At 44.5% G+C, this 16,155-nt stretch overlaps 3 protein-coding genes across 3 annotated transcripts; 1 reads left to right on the forward strand and 2 right to left on the reverse strand.

Moving 5' to 3' along the window:
- Positions 1–8,084: 8,084 nt before the first annotated feature.
- LOC123047533 (thioredoxin-like 4, chloroplastic) lies at positions 8,085–9,477 on the reverse strand. Its single transcript, XM_044471119.1, has 3 exons — positions 8,969–9,477; positions 8,714–8,877; positions 8,085–8,449 (listed from the first exon to the last, which is right to left on the reverse strand). The coding sequence occupies exons 1-3, from the start codon at positions 9,419–9,421 to the stop codon at positions 8,419–8,421; spliced, it is 648 nt and encodes a 215-aa protein (XP_044327054.1). The 5' UTR covers positions 9,422–9,477; the 3' UTR covers positions 8,085–8,418.
- A 1,079-nt stretch (positions 9,478–10,556) lies between these two features.
- LOC123047534 (uncharacterized) lies at positions 10,557–12,378 on the forward strand. Its single transcript, XM_044471120.1, has 2 exons — positions 10,557–10,776; positions 11,368–12,378. The coding sequence occupies exons 1-2, from the start codon at positions 10,687–10,689 to the stop codon at positions 12,100–12,102; spliced, it is 825 nt and encodes a 274-aa protein (XP_044327055.1). The 5' UTR covers positions 10,557–10,686; the 3' UTR covers positions 12,103–12,378.
- A 491-nt stretch (positions 12,379–12,869) lies between these two features.
- Positions 12,870–15,860, reverse strand: LOC123047535 (uncharacterized). The gene is made up of 5 exons (XM_044471121.1): positions 15,663–15,860; positions 14,994–15,127; positions 13,918–14,871; positions 13,662–13,817; positions 12,870–13,528 (listed from the first exon to the last, which is right to left on the reverse strand). Exons 2-5 carry the CDS (start codon positions 15,099–15,101, stop codon positions 13,193–13,195), a joined length of 1,554 nt encoding a protein of 517 aa, XP_044327056.1. The 5' UTR covers positions 15,102–15,127; positions 15,663–15,860; the 3' UTR covers positions 12,870–13,192.
- Between the last annotated feature and the right edge of the window lie 295 nt (positions 15,861–16,155).

The following is a 16,155-nucleotide window of genomic DNA, read 5'->3' on the forward strand; positions in this document are numbered from 1 at the left end:
GTGAGCCCGTGGGTCCATGATTTTCTCTAGCTTTGTGAGGGGTTTAATTTGGAACCCCGTTATCCACCTTTAAGCAATCCAATAGCCATGAGGACTTCGAGCTTCCTTCTCATCGTCGCCGCCATGTTCCTCTATGCCATCGCCTCACCCGCCACGGGTTGTGGGGAATGGATGGGCAACCAATTGCGGAACACGACAAATAGAGAATGGATTGGACCCAATCGGAAACATCAATGACCAACACATCCAGGTGCTCGGCAATTAGGCGGTGATGGAGTATGGAAAGTACACGAATTGTGTGCTCAAGTTCAACAAGGTGGTGAGTGGCAAGTACAAGGCAGGGGTGCTCGTGCAAGAGGGGACTCACAGACCCAATCTCGCATGAAGCATATATACTGGAATAACAAAAAGGTAGCATTCGCTGATCAAAACTTACTGCATGAAGTATATGTCGCACCTACCTAGGCCAAATCTCCATCTACCAATGCAAAGATAATTTTATCCCAAGCTTTATTATACCTAGCTAAATAGGAGATCACGTGCGCCAATGATATGAAGACACGGCGCGGAAGCGATCGAACGTAGTCTAGCAGGTCGTCTAGGTCTCCGGTCAAATACCCGCCATCCGACGATCGTGGCGCACCAAATCTTGGTGCAGGGTCGCCCATGGCCATGGATGAGTGTGGTCGGAGCTAGTTGTGGCGAAGGGCTCTCACGACTCGCCAATGACAACATTGATTGTATATTAATAACAACATTATTTCGAAAAAACTATTTGTCATGTATCAAGATCGAGTGTATGTTGGATAATCAGCGGAAGCACTAAAATGAACAAAGGATATACACCTGCGTATGTATAAGAGAAAAACCAGGGTATTACAATTCAAATTTAATTTGCTCTATGCATATTTCCGCCGATCGATGGTACACCTAGCCTAGATATGCCATGCATTATTGTTGGCAATGAAATGGTTATTATTCAAACTGGCTGGACTGATTATTCTACCACCTGTGTTCCTACATGCATATATAGGAGGGGAACCATTAACACGCCAACTAAGTTGTCTGAACTATGACTCAAAAGAAAATTTTGTGTGAACTAGATAAGTTTGGGCGGATGCAACAAGTAGCTCACCACTTAGAAACGCAGCGACAGATATTGCACATATGGTCAATGAGGCTACAAGTACAGCACTCCTTGCTACAACCATGTTCTTCACATCCCCCAACTCTTGATGACCAGGTATCGCTGCTGAGGTGGTATTGCAAAATATATTTAGCAAAGACGGGATCTGTAAACACAATGGTATCACCCGTCATTGCAGGCACCGCCGAGGAACTAAAACTCGGGTTCCTTATAGTATCAATCAAAAGAGCATTTCCTCCGATGCTTTTTACTGGGACAAACTTTTCTTGGGCAAGATCCACTAATCTGTAAATGTGCATCGACTGTGTAGCTTCTCTATTGCCAAGCACCAGGATCTCAGAGTCGCATTCAACCAGCTCTGGCGTGGGGAACTTATCCGCCAGACACGTGGCAACCAACTTGGGTGACAACCAAGAAGACAAAGCTAAACCTGATGTCGTTGAATGCTCTTGCCAAGGTGGGTCGAACCGGAGAATATTTAGTTCCGAGCTAGATCTCTGCTCCTGCAACATGTAAAGTTTTCCTTTGAATGATAATGGCCTCGCATGTGGGTAGAAGCCTAATGCAGATAAACCCCACCGCTCGTCCCTTGTACTAGCAAAGAGTATGAACGGTGTATTTTGAAACGCGATGATTACCCTAAGGACTCCATCCGGACTCGTGCTCACGGCGGCAAACATATTGATTGGTAACGAGCGTGCTCGCAAGTTTGCTGGGAGAGTTATGTCCATTGGCAGAGGTAGGTTTTCTGGGAGCTCCACAACGTCGCCTGTGAAGGGGTGGAGGAGGCATTGACGGTTGCCCTGGGTCCGCCCTCGCACGAGGAGGAGCAGGCCATCTACAGGGCAGAGGACGAAGTGGTCTCTGAGAAGAGGAAGTCGAGGGCGGACGAAAGCTCCACTGGACAAGTTGAAGAAACGTTTCCTGTCGTCTTCACGGGGATGGAGCCCGTGCCCCTCGGGCAGCATCATCCAACGGCGCGGGTGAAACCGCGGATCGACTATTCCGCGGCCGCGCGGACAGACGGTGCTGGACCGCCAGTACGGGCAGACGGCATGGAAGCGGACGTAGTCAAGTAGGTCCCCGGCGAGCACCCGCCATCCAACGAGGCGCACCAGATCACTGTGCAGGGTCGTCCACGGCGAGACGTTGCCGGAGCTGGCGGTCGTAATGGCCGGTGGACCATTGCGAAGCGAGGACAAAGACATCGATCGATCTCGATCCCGGCCTGTGGATCTATCGATTCGTAGTTTCCTGTTTTATACCCTAGCGTAGCAACGGGTACTAACTCTCGTTTTTTTTTCGAGGTAGGGTACGAACTCTCGTACGACTCAGGAACTAAAAGCTGGTCAAATTAATCTCCCCGGCCCTTTTTTTTTTGGACCTAGGGCCTGGCCTTGGAATGGTTTAGTTGGGTTTTGTTCTTTTTTTTTTTGCGGGGGAGTTGGGTTTTGGTCTAATGTCTACTTGCTGACGGGCCTAAAAATATTGGATCAATTACTCCCCCGGCAGTGGATCCTGGGCTAGCCTATATTTTGTCTTATTTATTACACTGATATTTTACAAATTGTTTATCGGTTAGATATTGGAAAAAATGTGAATTTTTTAAAAAACAGCTCATGTTTTCAAAAGTTAAAAAATGTTTGTGATACTACAAAAGTGTTGACGAATTTGAACTGGGTCTCCAATTGGAATTGTGTCACCCCATTTTGACTGGGCAACTATTTCTCAAGACTCTCCCACTCTAGTCTTTTATACTATAACACTGCGCACGCACCCACGTGAATAGTAAACTTATAAAAAAATACTAAAAAAATTCAAAGTTTCTGAAATTTCGCAGTATGAAACTTAGTCGGCCATTCTACTCATGTGTGAATATTCATGATATATTGACACCCATAGTATTCTTAGTGAAGAAAATACAAATGTGACAATACTGCTCATTAAACAGTGTCTTTTAATATAGCTTCGATTTTGTCATTTTTGCCTAGATTACCACGGATGTGATTTCTTCGTGAAACATCATGTGCGAGTATACCGATTGACTATGTATATTACAAAAATAAATTCAGATCTTTTTGATTTTTTCTAGCATTTTTTTTAATTTACTATTCATAAAGGGTGTGCACGCACCATGTTCACCAAATCCACACTATGTTTCCTTATTTGTAATGCCTCACAAAAAAAATGAGGTCTTAAATTTAGAATTTGGGGCACCCGATTTTGAGCGGGTTAATAATTTCCCAACGAGCTCTCTCATTTAATTCTTTTAATTCACTATGTTCCCTAATTTTGAAGCCCTTTCATTCGATTAAGGTATTCAATTTTGAATTTGATTTACAATTTTGATCAGGTCAATGATTTTTTAATATTTTTTTTCAAAACGGAGGCAAAAGATTTGCCTCATCGATTAATTAAGAAGAAGCGAGTTGCCTAATTAATTAATACGATTTTTTAAATCAATCAATAACAACCGGCCTATCATACTCCCTCTGTTTTTATTTTCTCCGCATATTAGAATTGACTGAAGTCAAACTTCCTAAAATTTGACCAAGTTTATAAAAAGAATATAAATATTTACCATAACAAATCTATATGATGTGTAAGTGCATTTGATAATGAATCTAATGGTGTTCATTTGTTATTGTATATGTTAATATTTTTGTCTATAAACTTTGTCAAAGTTACCAAGTTTGACTTTGACCAAAGCTAATACGCGGAGTAAATAAAAACGAAGGGAGTATTAATGTCGCACACCCTCCGACCACTTCTAGGGGGAAAAGGCGCCATCATATGATATTGTAGTGCCAATAGAGTACATGCAACCACCGACTCAAAAAAATTCTCATTTAAATATGAGTTGATTAGTGGTATACACAGAATCATACCACGAAAGTCACACCAAATCACCGCATTACAAATAAAAATTAAAGACACTCCATCGTCTCCCCCACCCACCAAACTAAGTGTTCCATCAGTTCCAAATGCAAGGGGTGTTAGTTTTTTGGAAAATCAAATTTCTTTAGCTTTGACCACGTTCGAAACAAAAATATTGACATCCACAATATTAAATAAAAAATTATAGAAATTTGTTTCATGATGAATCTAATGATACCGATTTGATATTATGGACTTTGTTATATTTCTCTACAAATTTAATCAAACCCAACAACATGAGCAGTGCAGCAAAGCACGCCTAACCCTTCTAGTTCAATGCCATTCCCAATCCAGCGCCCCGTTGCAAAATTTCACTATTTGACTTGATCATTTCAACACCTGAATTCTACTATGTCTTTGTCCTAAAACAGAGTTCTATTCTGTTATGTTTTGTGTTTGCCTCAGAACAAATATGTAACAGGAGTAATCGGTAACAAAAACACATATTTATTCTGATTAATAAGTTAACGAAGGTATTTACAGTTCAGATTGAACTTGCTGCATGCATATCGCCACCCATGCTAACCTAGCCTAGATATGACCTGCATTATTGGTGGCAATGAAATGATTATTGTTCCACCTGGCCGGACTGATTATTCCATCACCTGTGTTCCTGCATGCATATATATAGGAGGAGGGAAATCATTAACACGTAAGCCATCTAAATAAGTTGTCTGAACTTAACCAAGTTTGGGCGGGTGCGACAAGTAGCTCACCACTTAGAAACGCAGCAACAGGTATTACACATATGATCAATGAGGCTACAAGTACAGCACTCCAAGCTACAACCATGTTCTGCACATCCCCCAACTCTTGATGACCAGGAATCGGTGTTGAGGTGGTTTTGGAAAATATCTTTGTCACAGATGCGATTTGCATGCACAATGGTATCACCCGTGATGGTAGGCACCGCCGACAAACTAAAACTCGGGTTGCTTTTAGTATCAATCAAAAGAGCATTGCCTCCAATGCTTTTTACCGGGACAAACTTTCCTTGGGCAAGATCCGCTAATCTATAAATAAGCATCTGTGTAGTTTCTGTATAGCCAACCACCAGGATCTCGGAGTCGCATTCTACCAGCTCGGGCAAGTGAAATTTATCCGCCGGACACGTGGCAACCAACTTGGGTGACAACAAGGAAGACGAAGCTAAACCCAATGTCGTTGAGTGATCTTGCCAAGGTGGGTCGAACCGGAGAATATTTACTTCCCAGCTAGATATTTGCTGCTGCAACATGTAAAGTTGTCCTTTGGATGATAATGGGCTCGCATGTGGGTAGAAGCCTAAGGTAGATAAACTCCACTGCTCGTCCTTTGTGCTAGCAAAGAGTATGAACGGTGTATTTCAAAACGCGATCATGACCCCAAGAACTCCATCCGGACTTGTGCTCACAGCGGCAAACACATTGGTCGGCAACAAGCGTGCTCCCAAGTTTTCTGGGAGAGTTATGTTTGCCGGAAGCTCCACAACATCGCCCGTGAAGGGGTGGAGGAGGCATAGACGGTTGCCGTGGGTGTATTGCCACGGCCGTAGGAGGAGGAGCAGGCCATCTGCTGGGCAGAGGACGAACTGGTCTCTGAGAAGAGGAAGTCGAGGGCGGACAAAGACTCCAGTGGACAGGTTGAAGAAACGTTTCTTGTCGTCTTCATGGGGATGGAGCCCGTGCCCCTCGGGCAACATCATCTGCGCGGGTGAAACCGTGGATCAACGATTCCGTGGCCGCGCGGGCAGACGGTGCTGGACCGCCAGTACGGGCAGACAACACGAAAACGGACGTAGTCAAGTAGTCCCCGGCGAGCACCCGCCATCCACCGAGGCGGACCAGATCCCCATGCAGGGTTGTCCATGGCGAGACATCACCGGAGCTGGCGGTGGCGGCGGTAATGGCCGGTGGACCATTGCGAACCGAGGACATCTCGATCCCGGTAGATTCGATTGGTAGTTTTCTGTTTTTCACCCTAGCCTACACGAACGCTTCGCACGACTCGAGAGGAATCACAAACTGGTCAAGGATCGTACCGTCAACAAAAAGGAACACCTGGCTGGGCCTGGCCCGTTTGTTTTTTAACCTAAGGCCTGGCCTTGGGATGGTTGAGTTAATCTAAAAATATTGGATTAGTTACGCTTACAAGTAGTGATACTGGTAATTCTCAACACAAAAAAAAAGTACTCGGTGATATTTAGCTCATTATCGGTATATATAAGCCTGCTATGATTCGAGTCTAGTTGTGCACAAATGCCGGGCTGGCAGTGGAGGCAAAGCGAGTGCCGAAAGTTAATTTGGACGAACACATATGCGAATATAAACCAAATATGTTGCTTCCGCAGGTCAAAATGACCGTGATATTTTATAAATTTTAAGCTGGTTTAATATATGTTCACATATGGCATACTTATTCACCAACCCAGTCGACTAACATAATAGCTGAATGAACGGAAGCGCCAAGAAACGCCTATAGGGCGCCTAGTCCGCGGGATGGTATAGGAAATGCATGGACAGTGCATCCTGTGCAAGCCTATATTTTTGGCTTATTTATTGCACATATTTCAAAAATATTCTTGGTCAGTCAGATATTTAAAGAAGATGATGTGATTTTTTTAAATAAAAAACGTATGTTCACAAACATTTTGTGATACTACAAAAGTGTTTGCGAATTTAAAAATGTTTCCAAGTTTTTGAAAATCCTGAAATGATAAAATTCACCTGAATTAAAAGCATTCAAGACTTTTATAGTAAGATTAGAAATATTCATGAATTTTACAAAAATAATGCTTGCAATTTAACTAAAAATGTTCAGAAATTTATCGAAATGTTTATAAATTTTGAAATAGTGTTCTTCATTTCCAAATAAAATGACCATTTGTTCCCAAAAAAAATGTCATCGGATTCTTTAAAAAATATCCATGCTTTTATAAAATATTCATGATGTTTGATAAGGAAAATAAATAAATAAACAATTGAGTATAAATTAGCACGATGTGCTTCTGTGTGAGGTAACCATCAAAATGGGGTAGACGGAAGAAGAAAGCAGAAGTGGGGTGTTTCATAGTTATCGAGAGTTGTGCGCGACTTCCCTTGCTCCACCGCGCTATGCGCCAAATAGGGTTTGCTCGCACCAAGGGCAATCACGTAGTGAGATAGGTCCCCTTGGGCTCCTACTTGACACTCGTTATTTCGATAAGCATTGCCTCTTTATATGGCGGTGGCCGGTGGCATTTTGACTGTAAACAACTAGAAGTTGGATGACATGATTTTGCGGGAGGGGTGAGAAGTCGGTTGGGTTGCGGGAAGCTGGTCTGGAGGGGCTTTTGCTCCATATTGCAATTTGGAGAGATGCTTCTCTAAAGCCTAGGCGTGAAATGGTTGGGCTTCTGCTCTTAGGGGATCTGGAAGAAGCAAAAGTTGAGGCGCAAGCTCAAACCAACAGGTGCTAAGCTCTTGAGAAGAGCACAACTTATACCAACATACACTAGAAATCACCTGAGTTGATAGATACCTTGTTTAGTGTGAGTTTCTTAAGGTTCGTGAAACCACAAAATCTATGGGTAGTTCTAAATATACATGAAGAGCTCTTGGGTATGGTTTCTTTGGTGATGACAAGGTCAGGGTGGCATATCTTGAGCCATGTCCAGTCAATAGAAATCACGCTCATCCTCACGACTTCTTTTAGTGATGACCGTGACAATGTGTCGCTCAAAACATCATGTCCAGTAGTGCTACATGTGCAATAGCCCACTCTTTCCTAAAACTGTTATTTAAGACTCGGATAAAAATAGCCTTCGGTTTCTCAGTGACTCCGTTGAAGCATTCTTGGCTGCCTAGTTTGTCCATGGGTGGTACGCCGATATAGAGTTATAGATATGAGTATATATCGGTGTCAAGCGAGGAAGCACAAGCTAGATAAAGCATTGTGCATTTGTGTCCCTATAATTTTGATCAAGCAATGGTGAATCACACCATTTCAACTTAATTTGTTTTGAGGCAAAAAGACAATAGAATAGAAGTCTGTTTTAGGACAAAAACAGAGTAGAATTCATTCAGATGTTGAAATGATCAGGTCAAAGTCTGAAACTTTGCAACGGGGAGTCACTGGATCGGAAATGACATTGAGTAATCAACCAGGATCTATCCTCGACCATTCTACATGGATCCCTTTGCATGCATACAACTATTTCATGAATCATGATATACTCTGCTTTATTATTACAACCAATCCCAGTTTTTTCCTGCTACAATGGAGGTTCATTTAGCAAGCTAGCTAGCTTTGGCAGATCACTCGGTTACCAGTCTAGCTAGATGGCTCTTGATGTATGTACGTATTTGGAGTAGAAATTACTCCTCCGGCTGCGTCTCCGGCTCCTGCCTGCAAAAGGGAAATGCCTACATACATCAGTCGGGATCGGGATATACAGAGATCTTCAGGTAGACTGTCATGGACTGGTTAATACTAAGAGAATTAGTTAATTCTTTAGCTCTGCAGCTCCCATTTCATAGGAGCAGATACATGTGTCTGTCATTTCACTAACTGTTTCCAAGGTAAGCATGTCTAGGCGATTAACCAAGGAGATCTTATCAGTTTAGAGGCTCATAAACAATGGATTCGTGCGTGTGATGCTTAGTTGCTTACTCATCAGGTGAGGTGTACTTGGCAATGGCGGCGGTGATCCTGTCCTTGTCCCGGGTGGCGAAGGACTCGACCAGGACCCCGGCCTTGTAGAAATGGAAGAGCGGCACCACCTTGATGCGCAGCCGCTCCGCCACCTCCGACTGCTCGTCGTACTCATCAATCACCTGCAATGCAAGCATGCATAGCTTCTCTTTCAGATGCATATAAGATGATCTTTTGACTAATCAAGATTTGCTGGTGTCAGGAGGGTCGGACGTTGTGCTTGAGGAAGATGACGGGGGAGCCGTGGTCGCCGGAGCCCTTGCAGAGCTTCATGAAGCCCTGCTCGATGTACTTGCAGCTGCCGCAGGAGGGCCGGAAGAAGTCCACCACCACCAGCGCGCCCGTCGCCCGCGACCGCTCCAGGAACCGCCCCAGCTCCTCGTCCGTCTTGAACTCCGTCACGCACTCCACCGGGCACGACTCGTCCTCCTCCTCCTCCTCCTCCTCGCCGTTCACGGGGGCAAGCCCCGGCAGGGACCCGTTGGTGCTCCCCGCGCCCTCCTCGTTGCTCTCCGACGACGACGACGACGACACGGAGACGCGGATCTGGCGGCGGCGGCGGAGACGCAGTGGGGATCTTGGGAAGGGGAGGGTGGTGGTGGTGGTGGCGCGGGGCGGAAGGGAGCGGCCGGAGGTGGTGGGGAGGGGGAGGAAGGAGCCGATCATGGCTGCATTCTCGTGGATTTGTGGTGCCTGCCGTCTTGAGGTGGTGTTGTGGATATTGCGTGGGATTCTTTTCTTTTCTTTTTCTTTAGAAAAAGTCTTCGAGAGAAGGTAGGAGAAGATCTACGTTTGTGGCTGGGATTGATTTGGTGTGCGCGCGCCAAATCTTTGATATTTTGCCTTATTTTTCTCAAGTGAAAAATGTCTTTTTCAGAGCTAGCCAAGTCTAAAATCCAGAAACTTCACATCTGCAATTTAAATGCCATGCATAAACATCACGAAATCACACACAATTAAATGGCGTGCTCCTTGTTCATCTGCGATTGACTGTCCTCCTAACCATCCTACCACAGGTTGGTTAACAATTAGATATCAAATTTATTAGTTGTTTTTCATGTGGATTTTCTAGTGTAATCTACTGACTTCCTTCAAATGGGAGTACAAATAAAGATCTTACAATCCGTAAATATTCATATGAAAAAGAAGAGAGAACATTAGAAAAAGCAATATAATAAGCAAAGTGTTGAGCTCGGCTGAACAGTAAAACAATATTTTTTTTTAGAAATTTCTGATTTTTTGCGTGTGAAATATTAACAATTTTTTTCATAGCTTGCAAATTTTCATCATGGATGACATTCATGGAAAATGTGGCAAAGAAACAAAAGTGATGCTCCAAAATGCGTTTGAAAATAGAATTTGGAGCATCGACTCTGTTTTGTTTTTGTCACGATTTCCATGATGCCACATGGTGATGAAAGTTTTGAGGCAAAAAAATCATTTTATCCATGTTTCACACAAAAAAAAAATCAGAATTTTTAAATCTATCAACCTTTTTGGTTTGATTTTACTGTTCACCCAAGCTCACATACCTCGGGACTAGAACAACCGCTTACATATAATAATAAATATCAAGTCAAATGTTACAAATATAGTTATAATTACAGAGCTCTCCTTGGTCAATGGTCAACCTACACAACACTGATAGCTAGAAAAAAAGTCAGGTTTTTAGGGAAAAAAAGTCAGAACATGTTTATTTAGAAGCAAAAAAAAAGTCTGAACATTTGATATTTGTTTTGTGTGTGGACATCTGAACATTTGATGTGACCATGTGGGCCCTAAACGGTAGTCAGGTCCAGTTAAAGCCCAAGAGAAAGACGGCCTAACCCAAACGAGAGACGCACTCGAATCTTCGCAACAGCCTCGCCCCGCCGCCGCCGCCGCCGCGGCCACGACCGGATCTCGTCCTCCTCCCGGCCCAGCAGAGGGCGATGGCGGCGAGGGCGCTTGGGCTCGCCGGCCGAGCGCTCCTGCGGCCGCTCTCCTCGCCGGGCGCGCAGCGGCTGCTGTCCAGTGACAAGGTACGCTCACCAGCTCCCCATCCCTCCCTCCCTTCCATTGCATTTCCCCGCAAGAAACCCGATACAGATCCATCTAACTCGCAACACGATGGTAGCCAGGTAGACTGAACCAAATCTTGAACTGAAACAGACAGATAGGACAGATTCGTGAGCTAGGCAAGTGTGCGCATGCTTCCCACCAATTCAACTGCGATGTAATTTCATTTCGTGGGGAATGATTAGGCAGAGGTGTTCTTGTCATCATAAATTCCTTTTTTTTTACTGGAGTACTCCCTCTGTAAAGAAATATAAGAGCATTTAGATCACTACTTTCTTTACGGAGGGAGTACTTTCCTAAGGGTGCCGGCCCCCTTTGCCATTGCCAACTAACCTACCAAATTAACTTAGCCCAGTGCTGCTGATGTTGTTGACCACAAGTGCTTGCTACTATAGCCATGAATCTTATTGTGTGATCTTTATTCTTACAGCCGCATTGATATATACAGTCATTGTCTCCTGCCTTTTCCCCAGTTCTGCCTGGACACGAACAGAGTGGTCCATGTTGTTATCTGGTGCTTGACACGATTTGTATCTCAATTTGTGCTCTTGCAGGGCCCACTGGAGGGCCTCGTGAACGCCGGTGATCCGATGAGCCGCCTCATCATGCAAGCACGGAACCAGACTGGCGGCGGTTTTTCCCCTCAATTCGCTGAGAACGGGTTCACAGCAGGTGGTTTCAGGATGGGTGGTAATGGATTTACAGCCGGTGGTGGCAGGATGGCTGGAAACGGATTCACAGCCGGTGATGGCAGGATGGGTGTAAACGGATTCACAGCCGGTGATAGCAGGATGGGCGGAATTGGATTCACAGCCGGTGGTGCCAGGATGGGTGGAAACGGATTCACAGCCGGTGGTGGCAGGTCGGGCCGGTTTAACATGGAAATGCTGCGGCCAGCAGGGGCTCCGCGAGTGAAGAGGGACGTTCTCCACGTCACGCTCAAGGGGAAGAAGACCTTTGTGACAGTGACGGACGTCAAGGGGAACAGGAAGGCTGGGGCTTCCGCTGGCTGCTTGGAGGATCGAAAGGGGCGGTCTCGTCTTGCTCGGTATGCCGGTGAAGCAACAGGGGAGCACATGGGGCGAGTCGCCAGCAAGATTGGCCTCAAGTCGGTCGTCGTGAAGGTGAAAGGATACTCCTTTTTCAGGAAGAAGAAGAAGGTGATCATGGGCTTTGCGGATGGTTTCCGGGGCGAAAGAGTGAGGACCCCGTCTCCTATCATGTACGTCCACGACGTGACCCAGCTCGCGCATAATGGATGCCGGCTGCCCAAAAAGGTAAGGAAGTAAGACTGATAATAGCCCCCAGCAAGAAGTGTGGAGATCAGTATCCTGTCCCAAGGAGAAACAAATTAAGAACGATATGTATGTATCGACAGGTTTTGTAATAATGTCATGAGCCTGGAAGTATTTATGAATACTTATTAGACAGTCTTAGATTGGCGCTTGTAAGACAAACATTTTTGTCATTTCCTGTAATGTTGCTGAAGTGATGGATTTGTTTTCATATCCCTCTCCTTTTGTGGAGCTCCTATGTAGTTACAGCACTGCAAGTGTATGTGTTGAGAAGCTGCTAATTTCTTGTTTTTCAAGAAGTGAAAAAGTTTGAAGTCGCAGGTAATTTGGACGGGTTGCATCCCTCTTGCACATTAAAATAATGTTCTGCTCTAATAGTTGCTCTGTCCCCTTGTTTTCTTTTTTTAACCGACAAGAAAAATTCTGAGATTTTTATAGAATTAAACTTTGTCTGTGATTCTTTCAAGCAAGACAAAATGCAAACTCACCAAAATATGCAGAACTCCCTTCATCATATTCCCTCTTCTCCTCTCACTAAAATTTCTCTGTTGAGATCCCCTTTGCAGTTAACTAGAAGGGCGAATTAGTAGGTGATTATTTAGAACTTAACTACTAGAATCTCTATGTAGTTAGAAGGAGCGACTTCTCTGATTTTGTTGGTTCAGAGAAGAATGTAGTATTGTGAAGGAACTTGGGGAAGATTAATTGCAGCAAGGAAATCACTGAATCTTGACAGTATCATACACAGACCATGCATGGAATAGGATGAATGATTCCATGATTTTATTAATGACAGTGTATCACATATATATCGCTCAAAATTGCTACCAACTGCTTATGTTCATAATAGCAACGCCGAAAAAGAAGAAAGCATAGTTAATCCAGATTGCAACCAAAATGTTGACAACACTGAATTTTCGTGCACACACTACTGCATCCAATCATTTGGCTTGTACATGAATGCTTCCCTTCTGAGTATTATTATAAATCTTCATAAAGCTCCCAATCGATCATTTTTCCACCACGCCCATATACATCAATCGTCGGCATATATAAATAGCATCTCCAGCCCCAGCATTGTACTTCACAAAATGGTGACGATATGACGGAACTCCTCGCTGCCAAGGATTTGCTCTGCAAACATCCTATTCTGATCGGCATGGTAATGGTCCCCCTCGATACTACCAGCCTTGCTGACTGAATAGATATCATCAGTGTGAAGAGTCTCGGCATACGCCACTGGATCTACCACCATACGTTGAAGTACAGTAGCATTCCCAAGGATGTAGAGCGCCAGCTCAGCTAGCCCCAATACATCACAAAATCCAGACATGTGGACACTCTTGAGGTGATGATGCAGAGGCCCTTGCGCAGCTGTCACCATCCTCATAGTAGGAGGGCAAAATCTATCACGACCAACCTGCACACACATATATCCGTTAATTCACTATAAATATTCTTCAGGGGGGTAGGGGTTAAACAGAAGCAACAGACATAACTATCCTGATTAATGTGTTGATTTTTTTTTCATAATCAACAGTTAAATTACTTACATGCAGTTCTAATTCTTCTAAGAGAGGTGATAATTGCAAAAGATGAACAAACCCTATTGCCCAACTATCATCATATGGATCCCACCCGATCTCAAGGTTCATGTTCAGATGCCTCAAATTGATGAAGCTATTCTGGTTTTCACTGAATCTTAGCACCTGGAAGAGAAACAGTGCACAGATACAAAATTAACAATTAAACTTTGTGATAACAAAATTTTAAATGAAGTAAAACAAAGCACTACTTTCTAGAGCAGACCTGATCCAAATTCAAAAGTAGAAATAGTTTTTGCACATGAGGAAGAGCAAGCTCGGTGAAGGTGAAGGCCAAGTCATCGAAATCATAATCATTGAACTCTTGAGTCCTCATGTTTGATACAAAGGTTGCCTCCGACAACCTCAAGCAATCACTGAGCACAATTTGTGCGAGATCTTCGTCGAACTCAAATTTGGTAAGATTTGGAGCATGCAACTCTAACATTTCCAGTTCAGAACGGCGCACACGCAGGTACTGCAACCTGCACAGTTCCTGCCCTATGCGTAAACTTGACAAGGGGGAGCACCACTCTATGTTTATATGCTCGAGAAGAGCACAACTTAGCAACAGGCACTGGAGATCACCTTCACTGATGAACACCGTTTTTAGTGTAAGTTTCCTAAGGTTTGTGATACCGCAGAAACTGGGGGGCAGCTTTAACCATACATAGCCCAGAACAAGAGATGTGACACAAGAGCCGCTTGGGCCACTGAGCTTGCACAGCGGGAAAACATCCTTGTACTGGTCACATCCAGGGCCAGCGCAATCGACATCAAATGTGAAATCGAAAGCAATGTGCTTGGCCCTTGACGCAATGGAAAAGCTAACCCATCTATCAATGTAATACTTATGCTTTCTGCGGAGACCAAATTCAACAGCAAACTTGTCCAGCGTAGTCGTAGTTGTAGTAGAAGTAGACCACAGTGGGCGCAATACACTCTCCACATTGAAGATGAATTCAGCAGTCCAGGATGCTCGTTTAGCATCCGTGTCTCTAATGATGGCATTAATGGTTTTGGTGAAGTCCGGATCTGGGTCAGTACTGATGCCAAAGGTGTCTTTGGTGAAGACCAGATCTGGGTGGCATATCCGCTGCTGTCTCCATTCACCAGAAAGCGTGCTCATCCTCACGACATCCTTGATTGACAACCGTGACAGTATGTCGCGCAAAACGTCCTGTAATGAGCATGAGCAGTCAAGTTGTGGCACCAATTCAACAGTCACGCTCCCCTTGCTAAGACTCTGCTTTTTAAAAGAGTCGGTAATACCCGACGTAAATAAGGCATTGCGATCCTTACATAGGGTAGAAGTTGAAGCTGAATCTCTGCCACCTTAGGTTTCTCCACCCTACTGAAACCAGCGCTCTTATTTTCGATCGAAAGTTCTTGGCTGCTCTGTTTCTCCATCAGAGTGGTCCGATAGATAGATCGATCTGGGTGGCAGCAAAGAAGAAGTACAAACCAGATAAATCTCACGGTGAATCGTTTCAGCAAGCAATCGTTATCATTGGTTTCGGAAAGCATCATTATCATTGATTTCAGATAGCAATCGTGATCATGAATCCCGCCGACTCAACTCTGTTCTAGGACAAAACAGATAACGTAATTTGGCGACAAACTTGTATCAGGTATCTTGCATCACAAGATTTTCCTCTTCATTTTTGTAACTCCTATCTTCACGTAACATCAGAGGAGTAGGTTACTAGCCTTGGCTGGGAAAAGAATAAATAAACCAGTAACCTGAAGCTACATCATGTTTAAAATTGGCCTGAAGGAACATTACACTACAATGGGGATCGCTCATGCGAAAATTCAAAATTTTGCAATCGGGATCGCAGGGTCGGGATTGGAACTGGATAACTAACCAAGATCCTAGCCTCCATTCAGATATCATCCTTGGGATTGTTTTTCTCTTAGGAATTGAGGAACGCGCCCATCAATTTTTAACAGGGATTCAAACTGACGTACCTACGGATGGAGTAGCGGCGCCGGATGGGGAGGAGCCTCTCCCAACGGGCTCGCCGGAGAAGGGAAAATCCCGCCGGCGAACACGCAGGAGCTCACCGCCGCGCCATTAATCGCCTGGATCGAAGGTCGCCGCCGCGCTAACCCTAGCGGTGCTGGCAGCCGGGAGGAAGAAGGGGAGAGATTAATCTGGGCCGCACATCTCACATCCAACGTGGGCTATGTTCTCCCAACCTTTATTTTCTTGGCAATTCTTGTTTCCAGTTTTTTTTTTGTTTCAGATTTTTCTTTACCGTTCTTCGAAAATAAAGGCTATTTTTTAGGCGGTTGCTACATGGCATACAACTGGTAATTAAGAGTTATAGCTGCCTCCCTAACCGTCAGATCGATGTGGATGTTCGATTTGCCTCCCCCATAGCAATACCGGTCGTGTTGGAAACCTATTGCAGCACTAACCATGTTGTGAACCCCACGCGTCATGCTGTGAGCCCCATCA

The sequence above is a fragment of the Triticum aestivum genome, chromosome 2B (genome assembly GCF_018294505.1).
Source record: "Triticum aestivum cultivar Chinese Spring chromosome 2B, IWGSC CS RefSeq v2.1, whole genome shotgun sequence".
Taxonomy (NCBI): Eukaryota; Viridiplantae; Streptophyta; class Magnoliopsida; order Poales; family Poaceae; genus Triticum; species Triticum aestivum.